The sequence below is a fragment of the Ictidomys tridecemlineatus genome, chromosome 6 (assembly GCF_052094955.1).
Source record: "Ictidomys tridecemlineatus isolate mIctTri1 chromosome 6, mIctTri1.hap1, whole genome shotgun sequence".
NCBI lineage: Eukaryota > Metazoa > Chordata > Mammalia > Rodentia > Sciuridae > Ictidomys > Ictidomys tridecemlineatus.
The window spans coordinates 85,277,346-85,296,591 of NC_135482.1; the positions used below are offsets into that span (position 1 = coordinate 85,277,346).

The 19,246-nt window shown below is 33.5% G+C and overlaps 1 protein-coding gene across 20 annotated transcripts in view; it reads left to right on the forward strand.

The window, feature by feature from the left end:
* The window catches only part of Sox5 (SRY-box transcription factor 5), a 955,314-nt gene that overhangs the window by 870,108 nt on the left and 65,960 nt on the right, over positions 1 to 19,246 (forward strand). For all 20 annotated transcript variants that reach the window (XM_078015084.1, XM_078015082.1, XM_078015079.1 and 17 more), the window contains one exon: positions 15,271 to 15,417. In XM_078015084.1, the coding sequence (XP_077871210.1) occupies positions 15,271 to 15,417 (147 nt within the window). The remainder of the gene's footprint in view (positions 1 to 15,270; positions 15,418 to 19,246) is intronic.

Below are 19,246 nucleotides of genomic sequence, written 5' to 3' on the forward strand. Positions count from 1 at the left end.
ATAATGGTAATAATATTTACTAATTAAATTGCTGAGGCTAAATATGACATGGTATTTTAGAGAGAATTTGGTGAACCTCTCATTAAAGTTTGTAGAAGTACTATTAGAAAAGTACTGGATCAATGAAAATTGATATGTTGATGCTAAAATGGATAAATTTTTCCAAGTATTTGAAAGAAAATGCTAATGGAAAAAATTGTGTTCCCTCTACTAATACATTTTCACTTTAAATCAGATTGACTATATCTTCTATTTTTTATCACTTCTTTTTATTTTCAAACTGGCTGAGATTTGAGCTAGTGTTCACATCCTGATTTCAACTAAACATCCCAGTGTGGGATCAGAAGGGGTATAAGAGATGATCCAAATAAAAAAGAGAAATGTTAGATTTTTTAAAAAAAGCTAATTTGTCACTTCACTCATTGAGTATGAACTGAATAGACTTCTAACCCTTAAAATACTTTTTTTTTTCCTATTTTTATTGCCTGGAATCTTAAGAGCTTTATCATTTGCAGTCATAAAATGAAAATATACACCAAACCCTCAAAGGGCAAGTATGAAATTAAATTATATTTGGGCAGCTGTAACCTTTTAAAACGATCAGATTCCAGTTAATGTATTTCTTCCTGTTCCAAGTGCTGCCATGGTGTTTGATGGTGGGAAGCAGTCCAAAGGGCATTGGGAGATAATAAATTCACTGTAAATTTCACCCCAAGGCATGTCTCGATACACCAAGGCCTCCATTTAGCAAGGCTGACCTAAAACTCTTGTCACATCCAAAGGTCATTTAGGTTGGGGTTGGTGTGTCCCATCTATCTTCCCTTGATGTGAAGAGTGACAGTTGAAGCAGGATTGAGCTCATAAACAGTCATCTGAATATGAAAAAGAAGCTATCTTTGGAGTAGGAGGGGAAGTGAAGCCAGCTACTCTTGACAGTGGGGCTGGTAAAGGCTGTGCTTTTTGCAAAGTCAATGAAGGGTTGACTTGATCTTACAGCTTCTGCTTCAGCACAACCTTAAGTTGAAAGGAATATGCTGGGTTTGGCTGGTTTAGAATCAGGTACTCTTGCCTCTGGATTTAATTATATTTGTATTCAAAGTTTAAGGTAAAAGTTTAGTATTTTTTAAAGAATATAATAGTTTTAACCACTTTTTACATTAAAATAAGAATACTTCCTCTGTACACCTGCTCTTAAGTTAATGTACCAACACATGGGAAAAAAATAGGAAGAAAGTTATTTTAGAGAAATAATGCTTAATGTGGTTCTGGAAAACCACATTTTTTCTAATGCTCACTTAACCATGTACTTTTTTATTGTGGTAAAATATGCACATTTTCACAACATTGCACGTCTGTTTACACTCTATATTTCTAGAACATTTTTATCATCTCAAACTGAAACTCTATACCCAAGAAATAATTATTTCCCATTTCCCATTCCATCTTCTCCCTAACTCCTTACTAACCTTTCTTTTTTTGTAACGTGTCTGTAAATTTGCCAATTCTGAGTACCTCATGATATAAATGAAATCATAGGATATTTGTCCTTTTGTGTCCTTCTTATGTCATTTAGCATAAGATTCTCAAGTTTCTTCCAGGATGTAGTGTATATTTCTTAACTATGCACTCTTGAGAATGACTCCAGTTCTTTCAAAAGCAGCATTTATTTACAAATGCTGAGATTCATGAATGTGAAAATTCCCAATCATTATAATCATAAGTAAGGTATATTATCAGATAAGAAATATTTGGCAATACTGGATAGAAGTAAGGAAAGATCAAGCAAAGTCTTGCAAGTCTTCCTGGAGAGAAAAAAAAAAAAGATATTTTCAGGAAGGTATCACTTATATGTTACAAGTGCCCAGGACGTGGAACATAGTAGGAACTCAATAAATGTTTTTGAATGAATGAATCAATTTAAGGCAGGAGAGAATAAGTTAAAATAGTTGTTTAATTCCCTGGAGTACTTTGATGGTATGCAAAAAAACATGTCCTGTGCAATTGAAGGGAGCCTGCTGTGATCAGAGAAGCTAATGAGAAAAGAAATGCACCTAAATTCAGGAGGTTGTTGGAGGGTGTTTTGCTTGTTTTAATTCATGTAAGAGTTATGTGTGTTGTGGGTAGTGTAAATGGCTCATTTTTCTATACTTATTCTTTTTCAGATGTTCTAGAAAAATCAAGGTTGATGAATTAAAGCAACGAATAGAGTTTTATGACTAAATTCTTAGTATAAATTATACAGGAAAGAGCAAATAGTTAAATAAGGATGAGACTCAGAATGTTGAAAATTATGTATCCAAATTTATTGTATAATTGATTTTGAAGCAATTTTAAGTCATATAAAAATGTGATTAGGTAAATGTTATTCCATTTAAAAGTGGGTTGGAGGTGAACCAAACCCTCCCAGTCAATTCTCCCTATTCCGTCTAGACTAATCGCAGAACTGTAGGCCTAATTAAGTCATCCCTCTTCTTATGCTGCTGTAGCTTCCCATCTGCCTTTCCAGACATCTCTCCCAGCAATTCGAGCCTTGCTGGCTCCCTTCCAACACCATGGACTTGTCATGCTCTCTCCCACCACAAGGGTGTTCTGCCAGTGCCTTTCCCCCTCAGGTGTTAGGTCAGCTCATCTGCCACTTCCCAGGATTAATAGTTCCAGAGATGTCTTTCCTGATCTGCTGGCCCTTAGCTTCTCTTTGATGTGCTCTCCTAATACCCTGGACTCCTGTTATGTGGTAATTTATCACATTTGCAATTTTATATTTCATCCTTTCTTTTCATAATATCATGGAGCTAAAGACCTAGAATAAGACTAGTGTCTATAAATTGTTTTAAGTAAATGAAAGCATGAATGATAAAAGCCAATAATAACTATAGTAGCTTTCTTCATATTTCATTACACGGTCCCCTAAAATCCTTGAAATGTTAAAACTGGTAAATTAAAAAGAAAACCAAATGGAAACATTTTTTACTGGCAATGACCAAATGAGTTATGATGGGAAAAATGTTCTCTTAGATACTTGTTCTTTCCTTTCCTACTTCCCAATACTATAGTTTTTATCAGTCGACCCCATCTTCTGTCACATGTTGTGACTGAGTAACCCTCCCCATATTAACTGAGCTCTTTGTCTCAAAGTACTTAAACTCTGGTACTACATTAGAATGTCCAGGAAAGGACTTCATGTGGTAGAATGGTTAAAAGTCATAAGCTCTGTAAAAAATAAAAAGGTCTTGGATTCCAACTTTAGCTTTGTCTCTTACCTAGGTGACATTGGACAATAGTCTTTTTTTTTTTTCCCCCTTTGGGACTCAGTGTTCTCCTCCATGAAATAAAAACAACACCCATTTCCTAAAGTTGTTGAGAAGGTTCCCAAAGTAACACATCGGTGTGGCACACTGTGTTCTGTAAACTCTTAGCTATTGTGATTATCATCACTGCTGTCCGTCATTCCACGTCCAGATTTTAGACTTATTTAACTTAAATTTTATATTTAAAAATCCAACAATAATATTAATATGCAATTTCTTTATCTTCAAGGTTTGGGAGAAGAGAGGGAAAAGTAAGAAGGAATTCAGAGTAGAAAATTCTTTTTTTTTTAAATTTTAATCATTCATGTTTTCTATTTGTACTAGCAGTGAAACAAAGTAGCAATTAAAAACAAGTCTTGAGCAGATATGTGCCTTTTTCATGGAGGATAGACTTTTACCAGTGATTCAAGAAGTCTTCCAACTTTGAAGCCTTTCACCCTTGGTCTTGGAAACTGTCAATATTGAGTCAAAGGGAAATCTCTTTTTCCGTTGGCCTGCAGGTAGGGGAATTCCATCTCTATCCCACTGCAGCAAAGGGAGATGAATTCATCACCAAGAACTGAAATTTGAAAATAATTTCCCCATAGGAACATTGCTACCAATATGAAAGGTTTACTTGACATGCAAAAGAAAGGAAAATTTCAGTTATTCGGATTTCTGATACTGCTAGTTGATTAACCTTTGACAAGTTATTCAACCACTCTGAGCTTTCATCTTCCCCATGGAACATACAGAATTACTATGGCAGTTCCTGAGATAGCATGCAAAACTTCTAGTGGAGAGATTGGCATATCGTAGTCACACCAAAGTCATAGTTCTTATACTTTTCTCACCCCGGATGTGCCAAGTATTTTCAAGCAACGAACAAATATGCCTTCTGGAAGTGAGTATGTTTTTATAACATACTAGATAACATACAGTCTGATTTAGTATGAACTGACACTCAAGTTCTCTTCAGAGTAAATTAGAATGATATTTTTAAATGATTTGATTACTATCATCCCCCTGCACAATCTATTGGGATAAAATAAACAATGCTTTCATAATTATGAACCTAGTCAAAGAGGAGCGTTTACTTTGAATATCTTTCTGCTAAAACCCTGTATTAAATAATGAATATTTGTGACAATAGATTTTTGTTTCCTCCTGGTGAACAAGCAATTGTCTTCTTTTTGTGATTTTGAAAGGAAATTCAGCAGTATTTACCCCCCTAAATTAAACTAATTAAAGATATAAGTGTAGTCACTGATATATAAAGAGATTTGAAGAACCTTTCAGACAGTATCCTCCTTACCTTGCCAAATGGAGATGTGTTTACTGGTTGGTGACCTCGGGAATAGCTGCAGAGCGCTCATCCTCCCTCGGTAATGAACAGCAAGTCTGGAGCGGCATAAAAAGGGTCAATCGAATAGGTCATACATCATATGGAGAGGCAGATGTTGGAACATATTGTAATGGATTACTGTGCAGTACATGAAGATGGCTTGTGGAGTGGAAAAACCGGGAGGGAGGGAGGGAAAGACAGATAAACTATCGGTTGGTGTTTTCTTGCGTGACTCTCACAAAATATATCTGGTTCTTTAAGGAACTGCTTCGATTATAAAAGTCAAAATGTGTTTTCCGAGCTGTTCAAGATTTATTAGCATAGAATGAAATGAAGAAAAGCCTCTAGAAAGCCAGTTCATTTGAAGTGCCTCCTTATAGGCTTCAGTATCTGCAGTGTGACAGAAACAGCATGACAGTGTCTTACCTGTGAAAATAGGTCTTAAGATCTAAGTAAGTTCAAATGTGTCTTTAATTTTTAGCAGCATACCATCTTCACACCCTCACAGCACTCCACCCCTATTGATAGCTCTGTATTCCATCCAAGTATCACACCTAGGAAATGGAATATGGAAAAGACTAGTGAAGATGGTCTACGACGTATTATTAAAACTTAGTGATAATAGTTTTGTACCTTAATAATATTACAACTTCCATGCATGGATTCAGTGTGGCTTTTTAATAGTAAAACTTTACCATGGGCAGACATGATAATTTACTTTTGTCTCCCAGCTTTCCTTAGATGTACCTGCCAGAGGGAATACTTTTAAGAAGAACTAGGTTGAAATAATAGTAGTTTCTACTGTGGAGCCCCTACCAGCAAGCCCCTTACTGCCTCAGACATGTTGCTCAAGTGGCTCCCCTGTTTCTGCTGAAGGAAGCACAATTCTGAAGTTGGTAACACTGCCTTTCCCCTTGTGGCTTGTCCTCATGCCATCTTGAACCCTCCCCTGCTGACACTATGGACTGCTTATCTTCAGGGGGCTTTGTCCACTCACATCACTTCCTTGCACCATCTGATGCTGAAACGCTTATATTCCAACTGCACTGATTTTTTAAAATTTTGCTTCCTCAATGTAATGACCGTTAGCTCTCCTTAACATGGACAAATTTCTTGGAATAAGTCTGAGTTCCCTTGCTGTTTCAGTTTAATACATTTTTCCTCCAGTTTGTTTAGGAGTAATATCCATATACAAAAATCCTGGATCTCTCACATGTGTACTCACAGCTCCTTCTCCCAGTGACTCAAGTCCCTAATATATTCCAATTGTCACTCTCTTCAGGATGAATTCTTACCCCATGAGACTAAATGAAAACCCTTCCCACCTTCCCCCAATCTCTTTTCCCTAAGCGTGTGTGAGAGCTGGTGAAGTAGCAGGAGAAGTGATTCACTTCTCCAGTCCCCATTTATTTCCATGGCCTAAGGACCTAGAAGATTTGGAGAGAGCTTTCCTGTCTCCTCCCTAACCTTGTCACTTTGGCCCTCCCATAGGCTTGACTAAGAGTATCTATCCTAAAAGTTGACTGTCAGCCTGAACGGTACAGTCTTCAAGATTTCCAGGAGTAATCTTAGTGGCTAATGATAGGCATCAACTTTCAGAGGCCTATCTCCATGGGCACTCATTCTTTGATGGATGCAAGAGCATTCTACCCTTTGCAGCTCACTTCACTTTTCTCTTCCCCATTAGGATATTGAAAATTAAAAGTTAAAAATTAGTTATTATATGAGCATTTAAAATTGATTCAAGAGGAAACTATTTGTATTACTCTTATCATATTTTATTATTATTATGAATCTTTTGAGAATAGCTATACCCTGCTATTAAACTGAACCTTTGTGCACAGCCTCCCTGAAAGTCTGAATTAAATTCAGATACATAAAAATTAGTTTAATTTAGTGCAGCCCAATTTGTACAAAAACAAAAAAGAAAAAAAAGAAAAAAAGATTTGGATATAGTTTACCAAAGACATAGGAATGCCTAATAAGCACATGAAAAGATACTAAGTGTCATCACAGAAATGCAATTTGAAGCTAGAGTAAGACACCATTTCATACCTACTAGAATAATTATAATTAAAAAGACAGTACCTTGTGTTGATGAGAATGTAGAGTAATTGGAACCCTCATACCTTGCAATGGAATGTAAAATAGTTTGGCCAATTTGGAAAGTTTGGCAATTTCTTTAGAAAGCAAACATGAACTTACTTATGACTCATATGTATATTTGAGTAAGAAGATCCAATATTAGTAATTGTATAGCCAAGAGAAACAAAATCACACAAAGGCTTGCACCGGAATGTTTATAGCAGGATTATTCATGACAGTCGAAATTAGGAATAACCCAAGTGTCCATCAGTTGCAAGCAGGTAATAAGTGTGTTAATATCCTTGCAAAGGAATATAGTATTTAGCAATATAGTGGAATGGACTACTGCTAATAAAAGTAATAACACATCAAAAATGTACTAAGTGAAAGAAGTCAGGCTGTCTTTAGTTTCTTCTAGCTTTGCCCCAATAGTGCTATTATTTTTAAAATAATAATAGATGACAGCACACACATTGCAAAGTAGATTGACCTCACAGATGGCCTGAAAGTAGTAGAAGGGACCTATATTTAGATTTTAAAATGGGAAAAGAGGGTCTCTTAAGAAAAGTTCTTCTATTATGTACAGAAAAAATGTTAAATGCTTATGGGGATTTTTATTTTTGGTTTATTTGAAGAATAACTCAGATATTCCATCCTGTTGGAATATTCCTCCATTATAGAGTCATCCTGTACTTAATTGAGGCCTCAAAGGTAGTAAGGCAGCTGCCATGTTGCCCCCATCTCAGAAGTTCCTTGCAAGTCAGTCAGTCATGAAGAACTGAGCCCATCCTGGGCAGAAGCTACTGGGAGTGGGAAGAAAAGCAACACAGATACAGGCCCAAATTTGTTCTTCCTGTGCCACCATATTTTAACAGGAAGCTGCAAGGAAACAAAGAATTCTGAATTTAAACACATCCCTCCAGATCATTGTGTGTGTGTATGTGTGTATGTGTATGTGTGTATGTATGTAAAATAAGCCCTACCCCCAATCCCTGGAAACTTCCAATCTACCTTCCGTCTATTAATTTGACTATTCTAGGTACTTTACATGAGTAGAATTATATAACAGTTGTCACTTTGCCACTGCTTGTTTGACATGGCTTATTATCTTCAAGATTCAGCCATGTCATGGCATGTGTTAGAATTTCCTTCTTTACTAAGGATGAATAACATTCCACTCTATATATGTACCACATTTTGTTTATCCATTCATCTGTCAAGGTATGCTGGGGTTGTTTCTGCATTTAGGCTATTGGTACTAATGCTACCAGGAACATGGTTGTACCTATATCTTTTTGAGATCCTGCTTTTGATCCTTTTTTGGTATATAACCAGAGTGGAATTACTGGGTCGTATACAAATTCTATTTAATTTTCCAAGGAACCGTCTTACTAGTTTCCACAGCGGAAGCAGCATGTTACATTCCTATCAACAACACATGGAGTTCCAGTTTCATACATCCTTGCCAACATTTGCAATTTTCTGTTTTTTAATAGTAGCCATCCTAATGGTTATGATGTGGTTTCTCATGTGCTTTTTAACTTGCATCCAGGTCATTTTGATGGTATATTTGTCAAGACAGGAGAGTAGAATATCTTCTATTGCCCTGTTCATTAGCTTGATACATAAATTGTAAAATTTTATATATTTGGCACATGATATTCTATTTGCCCTTTTGCCCTGATATTCAGCAAATTTAAGACAGATGCTGTTTTAAGGCAACACACTTGAAGAACATAGAAAGGAAATGCTGACGGTGTCAGGGAAAGTCCATGTTTAAACTATAGTTGCTCTGATAATTTTCTACAAAGAAACATTATGAAAAATAATGTGCAAAGCAAATTTATTCACATTGAAACATGCTGATATGTTTTGAAAGATTTTCTCCAGTACATTAGTTTCTCTTTAAACTCCACATTTAAGTTACATTAAGAAGCTGAAATTAAGCTATAAAGATAACACTTATGGAGCCTTGAAATTGCTTTCTGAATTTTTTTCCTCACAAAGGCTATTTCCTATTCTTTCCCTTAAAAGGGGGAAAAGAAAGAAAGAAAAATAAGTAGTTTTCCTACATATCACGTTTAACATATATCTTTTCAGGTTTTGTTTAAACTTTAAAAGCACATATTTAACTATTTTTAAAATAATAATAGATGAAAGCACACACATTTTTTAAATCTGTATTCCAAATACTTAACATGTTGACTATATATTAACTTTTACTGTCGAATTTCAGTCCCTGGGCTGACAAAACTAAGTATAAAAGTCAGATATTTCATATTTGTATATTTGAACTACAAAATGCTATTAATCAGGAAAATTTTAACTGTACAGTTCTTTTTTGAGAATTTAAGTCTACATGTTTGCTTATGTGAAAGTCTGGAAGTAACTGTTTTTGAGGCAGGAATTCCTTGATTACTAAGGATGACAAAGAGCTACAACTTTATTCTTATGCCTACTTAAATTCTTGGGGAGAATTAAAATAACCTCATTGCCCTCATTTAAATAAATATTAAGGTTTATAAAATGATTTTATATTCGGTTATGGCATACCTCTTGTTTTCTTTTATGTATTGGTGCTTGATGAAAGATTTCATTTGGAGAACAAGGTTCTGATCATAAGATAAACAATTCATTTATCATAAAAAATATTAAGTGGTTATATGATCTTGCCCTCTCCATTCTGATAATGACAATGCGAAAATTCACAAATCATCTACAGGAATCAGTATGTTTTATCATATACTATTTGAAAAAAAGATGAGTTTTTCAGTTATAATCGTGATGTTCTTTTTTCCCGTCTCTCTTCAAATGCTTTTGGTACCCAAGTTCCTAGTAATGTGTTGAACTTGTTGACTTGAGGAGGAGAAATGTAGAGAGGAATAAAAGGTAGAAAAAAGGTAGGGAGAGTATGATGGCATAACTTAGTGTCTTCACAATAAGGAAGGTTTGTCTTCACCTCCTAATCTAAACCTGAAGTAGGGAAAGACAGTTGGATCAAATCAAACCTTGTTACATACTATTGGTTACTATGTAAATGACTGAATATAGGGTCATCTCTATCTCCTGTACCTTTTACGCAGACTTCCCATGTACACAAAAGGAAGACCTGATAATTGATCATAATTAAAATAAAAAAATTAAAACTCCAGCTATCCCAGTACTAGGTATATATTCAAAAGAAATGAAATCAACATGATGAAAGGATATATGCACTTTCAAAGTTACTGTAGTGTCCATAACCAAGATATGGAGCCAGACAAATTCTTCATCACTAGTTGAGTGGGTAAAAAAAATGAGGTATGTGTATATAATGGAATACTATTCAACCTTTAAAAAAAAAAAAAAGGAGATCCTGTCATTTATGACAACATGGATAGAGCCAGAGGACATCATGTTAAGTGAAATAAGCCAGGCACTAAACGACACATGAGATCACTTTTATATGGGAATTTGAAAAAGTTTAATTCACAGAAATAGAAAATAGAATGATAACTACCTGGATCTGGTGGGTGGGAAGAGTTGGAGATGTGTTGATTAATGAATAAAAATATAAATAGAAAATTAAGCTTTGAACTAAGAGAACCTGTTCTTTTTTCTCAAAGAACAACTACTACCTACTAACAACCATAGTTCCTACTATATGCTTTTTACTCTCTAAGTAATAGATATTTTACATTCAACAACTAAATAATGTATATTCCCTTCTGAGGAAGAAGGAATTTTCCATTTGTTTTCCAAAATATTTAAGAATATCTATATGCTTATACTCTTGGTTTCGTTATCTTTTGAAAAGTAATAAACTTTAAAAACTAATCTCCACCCATGTCTTTCCATCCATATTTCCAAAGTGATTTATTTAAATATTGTTATGACTATGAGGAGTGTATTAGAATATCTTGTGTTCTTATCTTCAGATTTATTTATTAAGTCATGTTTATTTGCCCTCTTAAGTAAACAAAATGAATGAATCAAAGTGAATGTTATCACCACAGAGTCTTTCTTTCTAATTCCCAAGAAGTAGAAGTGCATCAAATTCCTTCCAGAATTTTAGTTTCATGCATAGCCATTATCATAATCTGAATTCACTACTTGTGCACGAGATCTGTATTTGTTAATAACAAATGCTATTATCTTACACAGTCCATTTTTGCCTTTATTCTATTCTACTTGTCCTTGTATTTACTATTTTCTGAAAAAGCATTGAAGGATAGGGATGTAATCCCTGCCTTCAAGGAGTTTACTAGTCAATTAATGGTTTGGGGCAACAAATCATGATAGATATTTTTGTCAGTACTTAATGTTTTGAATCCAAATACTCCAGATGGCAGTTAGACACTAGGCTAGTAGCCAATGGCAGAAGCTGTGTTTCTAGCAATTTGGGGAAAATACGCTATTAGGAAGAAGTGGCAGAAATTTACTATCTGTATGAATTAAGGCAGTCACTCAGCTTAGAAATTGAATGGGCTGTTTCATGAAGTTTCTTCACTCTGAGCACTGAAAAGGTCTTGCTTAGCATGTGCAAGTAAAGCAAGCATCTTCACAAGAAGTTTCTATCTAACTACTGTATATAACTGTGGCATAAAAGCCTTGTTGTCCAAAAAACAATTGTATTATTTTTTTTTTCAAAATAGCAACATTTAGTCATTATATTTTCAAATATCTGTTATTTATCTTCCCATTAGACATTTTTGGATCCAATATTGGACCATAACAGCTCATCAGAAAGAATGCCTAGAAATGAAATGCCCAGTAGTGCTTGGTGCACATGATAGTGAATTATATATAAAAAAAAATAATGATTAGGCTTGGCTCTGACAGACACAATTTAAGCTAATGTTGTTGTAAGTAGAGAACATCATATTATTCAAACTTGAAAAAGCATTTGGGGCTGGGGATATATTTCAGTTTCTAATATGCATCAGACCTTGGGTTGAATTCCCCAGTGCTAAAATTCTTCCTTAAAAAATAAAAAAAAAAAAAAGAAGAAGAAAAGAAAAGTTCAATAAATTTAATGAGCTACACTTTAGGGGAAGTACATGACTGACTGGCTCCAGCACTTTTACTGCCACAATGCAGGATTATGGGGAAACTTCTCTGCATAAATCAGTCCCTCCTTTTCTGAAAAGAAATAGTTATGTGTTTTGATTATCTTACAAAGAATATATGATAGACAATTACTCACATATGTACAAAATGAAGGTATTTTATATATTAAATTATTCATCTCATTCCAGTGTTTATTGTTTCTTTCCCCTGTTATTTGGAGATATTTATGTGTCTGCTGTACTATGACTTAATTTTTTTTTTCTAATCTTCTTTTTCAAAATAGTTAGGTTAACTAAGTTCTTACGATCAATATTATCACTTCTAAATTTTTAAAACCTCATAGCTGATATCCCTGCCTAATTAAACACAACATGTATGTGTTGCTCCCATCCTGTGGCTTTCTCTTACCTCTATTTTTAATTTAAACCCTGCCCTGCATTTCAAGGGCTTCCATGGATGAACTTCCTTAGCCTGCAGACACACTGCTGTTTTGCATTCCAGAATGTGCATTCAAATGCATTCGCTTTCTTTCCTACCACTCACTGATCCACACCGTCCTCCATAATACCTTGTCAACAATTATCTTGTTCCACATCTTTCTTTAAATTGTATACATTTATTTTTTAGAACACAAATCTGGTTAACATCTTTCTTTTGACTATAGCTGATGAAACCTAAAGATTAAATATAAGGTTAATTAATTAAATTAATTTTTTTAACCCAACACAGACAATTTGGGATACACTAAAGTTAGAAGGCTGAGCTGAACTTTGTGTTTAAACAGACTAAGAGTCTTTTATCCTTACAGGATACCTTGACTCTTACCCTGAAACTAATGTTAGAATTTTTTTGTGATCTCTAAAATACTCCAACCCTGGTAAGAATTAAATTTTGGGTTTTTATATTACTTAAAATATCATATTCTTATTCCCTCTCCTTATCATCTTCCCCACAACTCCTTCAGACAATGATTTTTTTTTTTTTTTAAAAAGGAAACAATCACACAGGATTAGGTGGAATCTGTTTGTTGATTATCATTTCATGTCTCCTTGGTGCTCATGTTCATAAGCATGTTTTATGTCTGTGAACCTATAAGCAGCTCTCATTTTTATCTTAGATAGTACCACAACCTACATCTTTGTCTTTTCAGTATTTTTGTTCCCTCAGGGACCATTGTTTCTTCTTATAGTAGAACAGTTAAAAAGACAGAGCTCTGTACAGACAGATCTGAATTCTCATCCAGCTGTAAACTACACAATCTTTGTGTCCATTTCAGTTCAAAAACCATTTTTTAGGACAACCAAACTCAGATTAAACCTGATGGTTTTTATTAAAGGATAAAAAAAATTCATTTATTTGATGAAGAGAATAAAGTAGATTTTTTAATTCAAACATGCGCCATCTTCAACCTTTAAATTCAATAAAATGTTTGAGAGTATTTATACCCTTTTAAAAATATTTTTTGAAGTTGTAAATCTGACTATAGTGATTTATACTTAATTATTGAATCCTTTTTATGAGTAATTAATCAAGTTGTTTAATTATCTAAATAACAGAATAATTTTCAATATTATGAAGTAATTCTTTAAGAAACAAAATTAAAATTTGAATAGCTGGATTGTTCACGTTATTCATTTTACCTACAGATATTTAAGACATGTCAGATTTCCTATTCTGAAACAATCTCAGTTTTGGTGTGCCTAGGCAGAAATAGGTATTGTTTCCTGTAGTAATAATACCCAGTGGATTTATATTTTTAAAGACAAGAGCACAATATACAATAAAATATGAAATTTACACAGCATAATACTGTTATTTAGCTAATCTGTTAATATACATATATTTTTAATATTACGTATCAGCTGGGCATATTTTAAATTTGAATTTAATATTCTAAATGATTTTATAAATGGTTCAGAATGATGACAGAAAAAACTGCTTTTCTAAGTACAAAATATAATGCATACATTTTTTAACACAAGTATGGAAAATGATTCAATTCTGATCGTTGTTTATTAAATAGTAAACTCTCATCATATTTAAAGTGAATGATCCTTTTACTCTTTATATAAGTGAAGATTTAGCAATTTAATTTTATCCTTTCTTCTGATAAAAATATAAATAATATAGTTTTTCTAACACAAGATAACTTTATAGGGACAATCATTGTTGATAATCTAAATATGTTCACTAAAGTTGTTCATTCTTTCTCTGGAATTTGTATCTTTCATTGCTTTGCATTAAAAAAGGTATTATTTTATTAATGATTTTAATTTTCTATTTTCATCTATATCATAATATCTGGAAACAGCAATGTGTGTTTTCATGAAAATATGTACTGTTTTCAGTTTTTCTTTGTAGAGAGACCCCATTTATCAGGACCTATGGCCTATCTTGAACAAGTTTATCCTTTGAAATTTCTCTTTCAGGAAAAAAATATCAAGATAATCCAGAGAACCATTCCACAGGACTTGTGCTTGAGAGCTTTTTACTTTAGCATCAATCACTTCATAACGGAAATGCTACCTTGCATAGTAAAAGCTATTTACTCTCAAGACAAATGGAAAATAGGATATTAGGATATGTATATACACAAATATATTATAAAGTTTCATTATTGCTTTCTCATCCAGATTGTTAAAATGTTTATGAAGTGTTGAATGAAGATGAAAAGAGTATTAATCTTAACATCTAATATTATTATTTCAATGTAAAACAACTTCCTTTGTTTTAGGTTACTTTACCATATGGTTGTTATTATAAAATAAAAATTTTCTTTGTAATTTATCAATGACTTGTTAAAGAATGTTTTCTATGTTACTTAATAAAAATTATTAAGTGATAGCTTAGTGGGAGAGTGTATGTTTTAGGCAGTCTTCTGTAAAACCCTAATCCTCAAGATAATTTTGAGAGTTGTCTGTGTTTATATTGTGAAGTAAAGTGAACTTCTGGCAAGAATCCAGTTAATTTTTATCAATGTAGGTAGACTGACCAGATAACATTCTTCAAATACTCTCCTCTGATTCTCACTGAATGCCTATTTTGTATTTCTATGCAACTCATGCTCAGAAAAATTGTTATAGGTACCCATTTCAACAAGTCAAAGAAAGAGATACATAGGGATTGAACCAACATGGATAGTAAGAAAACTATGTGTACACGAAGCTGCATTCTTTTGTAATATACTGCGTGAATTTAAAGGACAGAAGTAGCTCTTGACCGAATAATGTGATATACTTGCCTCTTATAGACATTGGAAAAGAGTTAATATAGATTTGTTCTGAGGCCCTGAACATACTGACAGAGATTCCATCTATGTGGTATCTGTCATTCCTCCCCTAAGATGTTAGTCATTAAGTTGAGATGACAGCTACTTTCCTTAAGTATTTCAGGATCTAAACAAAAATACCTAGAGAAAAAATAACACATCTGAGTATGAGTAATTTCTGAAAAGTGCATTGTTTATTATTGATTAGTCTTTTTCTCTCTCTTCTACTTCTGTAGCAGTTATATGCTGCCCAGCTAGCTGCAATGCAGGTGTCTCCAGGAGGAAAGCTTCCAGGCATACCCCAAGGCAACCTTGGTGCTGCTGTATCTCCTACCAGCATCCATACAGACAAGAGCACAAACAGCCCGCCACCCAAAAGCAAGGTACCTTTTTGAAGCTTCCTATGTTGTCACTTAAAGAGTTTTGCTTTTCATTCAGTGGTGTTTGCTGAAGATCCATTATCTATTATATGACAGCAAACTGTGTACATGGAGGTAAGAGTCTAACAGGAGTAATAAGTGTACATGCAAATTTACATAAACGCACTGAGTAATTCATTTGTTCAATTAATCAGCAAACACATGCAGACAAGTATAATAAAAATTTGATAAATAAATTATACAATAATTTATCAGATAAGTATTCTATGCCCAAGGGACTTACAGTCTTATAAAGTAGATACATATAAAAATAGCCAACTAGCTGTATTCAATGATGAGAAATAATACATTTTATAAAGACATAGACAGATAAGGCACATTGGAAGTTATTAGGAAGAAGAGATTAACTTCACTGAGAAGTGAAGTGTTTGCCAGAGAAAGAGGAACTGAAATAGATCTTAAAGTATGAGTAGGATTAGGACATATGGAGTGTTTTTTTAAAAATATCAATAACTGTTATAATGTGGCATGGTATAGATGTAATTTTAGATATGTCACCCATCCACTGAGATTATCATGTAAAGAAGCAAAGATAATAATAGTATTAGAAGTAAGACTATTTAGAAGCAGTTTTGGTTTTGCAGTTAAGAAGCATGTGGAACACATGGAAGGAGATTGGGAAAATTTATTTAGTGTATGTTTCAGCTTAAACAGAGAAAGAAGCAGAAAAAATTGATTCAAAATGTTTTTTTTATTTTAAACCTTACATATATGATATTGTATGAATAAATTAAGCTTTCTGTGAACAATATAAGAGTGACAGTTAAGTAGTATTCCATGAAACTACTCAGGAAAAATAACTGCAAATTTTTGACCATGTTAGAAAATAGGAAATGAAACACTAACAACAGTTAATTTACCCCAAAATTAATTTTTTCTGAACTATGTAGAAAATTGCTTCTGATCTCTTTTCCATGGATGGAGATGATGAAATATATCAAGAGTAACAGGGTAAGAGTAGTTACAACAGTGGAAAGGAACACAGAGGAGAGGAGTAGAAAATATCAAAAGAGAAATATATAACAGCTTATTTTTTAAAAAGTCTTTCTCCAAAAACGTGGCAACTCCTCTAGGATGTATTTCCCAGTTACATACTATTCCAGAGGGAATTGGGAATGAAAAAGGGATCGATGGACTACCTTCCCATAAATTCCAAGTCCTTTTCTATATAATTAAGAGAAAATCACATTAAGAGTGTAACTTAACCTGGATAGAGACCTTGGCCCATGATTCCCAGTAATATGTGTAAATACATAGCAAAAAATATTGTACACCCTGCAGTGACATTAGGGAATACACATAAGCCACATTTAAGGTCTGTTTCGGCTGTTTAATGGACCTTGCATGTTCTGTGCTTAAAGCGTGTCTAAGGTCTGGTCTGCTTTTCTTTATAATCAGAGCAGCATGTAAATTTTTAAAACTCAGTAATAATTATTTATTGAACAAAATTTAATTTTAAAGCAGAGATATTTTGGTGTCTCCATGGACCAGCAGTTTTAATGTATTCCATGTACAGGCTAACTTTGAGTAAAATAAATAGCTGTTACACCATAGTCCTTGTCATATGCGGATAGCTCTGTGAACTATTGTGTTCTGTTTTTATTCCCTTGATTTACTTGTGTGATTTCACATCATGTTTCATTATTATGCATTGTATGAGGATGCTTCATTTTAGGATTTTAGGATCCATAGTTCAATTTTAAATAGCTGATGGGTTAAACGTTTTGTCATTAATATCTACTCATTAAATCACTTTTACAAATAATCACAAAGCTTTTGATGCCAGTCTCATCTGTTTATGCTTTTATTCATTTATCTATTCATTCATTCATTCATTCAACCAGCCATGCAAATGCTTATTGAGCAATTTCTACAATGATACTTTTGTAGGTAATCCTGGCAAGTACAAAAGTGATCTGAAGTTTTGCTTTCCCACTATTAGGAGTCTTCTTTATGAATTATATGGTTCTATATGCTCACAGAGCACTATAAACTCTGTGTAAAGGAGGCCAATTATTTTAGTAATGTTAAAATTCTGTCACATCTTATGATGTTATATACCTCTATTTATTTAATATTAGTAAAAAATAGTTAATAAAGTTCATTTAATATTAGTGAAAGAGTAGATTATATTTCTATTGTTATGTATAATTTAAAATATATTTTGTCTTTTATCTTTGAAGTTCAGTTATTTTTTGAAATTAGCCTTCATGAGTTTTCTGTCATATAAAATTTAAGAAAAAAAGCAGGTATTGTATTTCCTTCCATCTGCAATTGTAAAATACGTAAAGTTTAGCAAAGTCTCTCTTTTTAAATGACAGTGACAATATAATAAAAATATGTCCTTCCCTTGCTCATTGTTCCTCCACCATAGTCTACAACCAATTTTATTGTCAGAAAAGATTTCTTTATGTGCTTATGTTAATTTAACTCTGCAGTAAAATGTAGTGAATTAAAAAAATAGCCACAGCAACAAGTATCATGGTCACTTTAATGAAGAACATAGCAAAAAAAAAAAAATACAACTAGCAGTAAATAAAGAACACCCATTACAATATAGGAATTTACTTTCTTGTTGCATAGAATTGACATTTACACATAGCATAGTAAACATTTTGACTTTACAGAGCTATTTCATTCATGTATAATAGCTATCATTTATTATCATATTTATGTTTATAAACAATCAATTTTTAGTGGCTCAGAGTATTTGCTGTGTGTTTTATTGGCAAATTTCATGTTTATCTTACTATAAAATAGAATTATTTTATTTAAGGACTTTGTGTTTTCTATATACCTACCTGGCATAAACCAAATTGATGGTTTAGAATAAAAGATTTGCTGTTTAGGGCAATGGAATCATAAGTCGTAGCCAGGCAATGATGTAAGGATAATGATCATATTGACGGCTGTCAAAATTCATACTGTGTTCTGAGTTTTACTGGCTGCCTGTCTTCCTGGGTGTGCCTTTGCCTTTGAGTCACAACTCCAGAGAAGGACACAAACAAAACTTATTTGCAATTTGCAAAAAATGGAAGGGGGGAATCAAAAGGAGGGGGCTCCAAAAGACTGTAAAATTGTACAGCATGAGTCCTCTGATGCATGCTGTTTTCAATCTGCTGTGTGCCAGTTGGAGGCTCAGGGAGTGTGTGCGCGCGAGAGAAAGGATAATGCTGAGAAATGATAGAGTGGCTGTGACCTCCAAGCTCAGCCTGGAAATCCAAGACATTGATTTCACTTAGCATTCCTGCTGAGAAATCTGGCGGAGTTCAGTTGTAATAAAAGAACAAGATTCTGTTCTAATGGTAATGGCGTATGACAGACATATCACTTTGTCTGTCCTCCGCACCAGAGAGTGCAGAATTGGAGAAAGGTCACCTGACCTGCCTGTGGTGTTGTACAAGTGCTGTACTGAGCTTTGAACTGCCGACTAGGAACATAATTATTTATAATATTAAATGGTAAAGAAACCTTTAAGAGGACTCACAGTGAACTTCTAAATACTACACACAGGAATTGTATTCTGTAAATGTGGAAAACAGGAAAAGAAATCTGGTCTATTCAAAAATTTGCATTTGAGAACAGGGCAGCCTTGCTTACTGACTTACATGTCCTTAAACTTACTGTCTGTGAACTATTTGCATTAATGCCTGATATATTATCATTGGTTAATTTCTTAATGCCTTGATTTCATTAGCCATGTGCCACATGTACATTTTTATCATCTAATTTGCTTTGATAGTATGATAGAGAATTAAGACCATCAGCATGT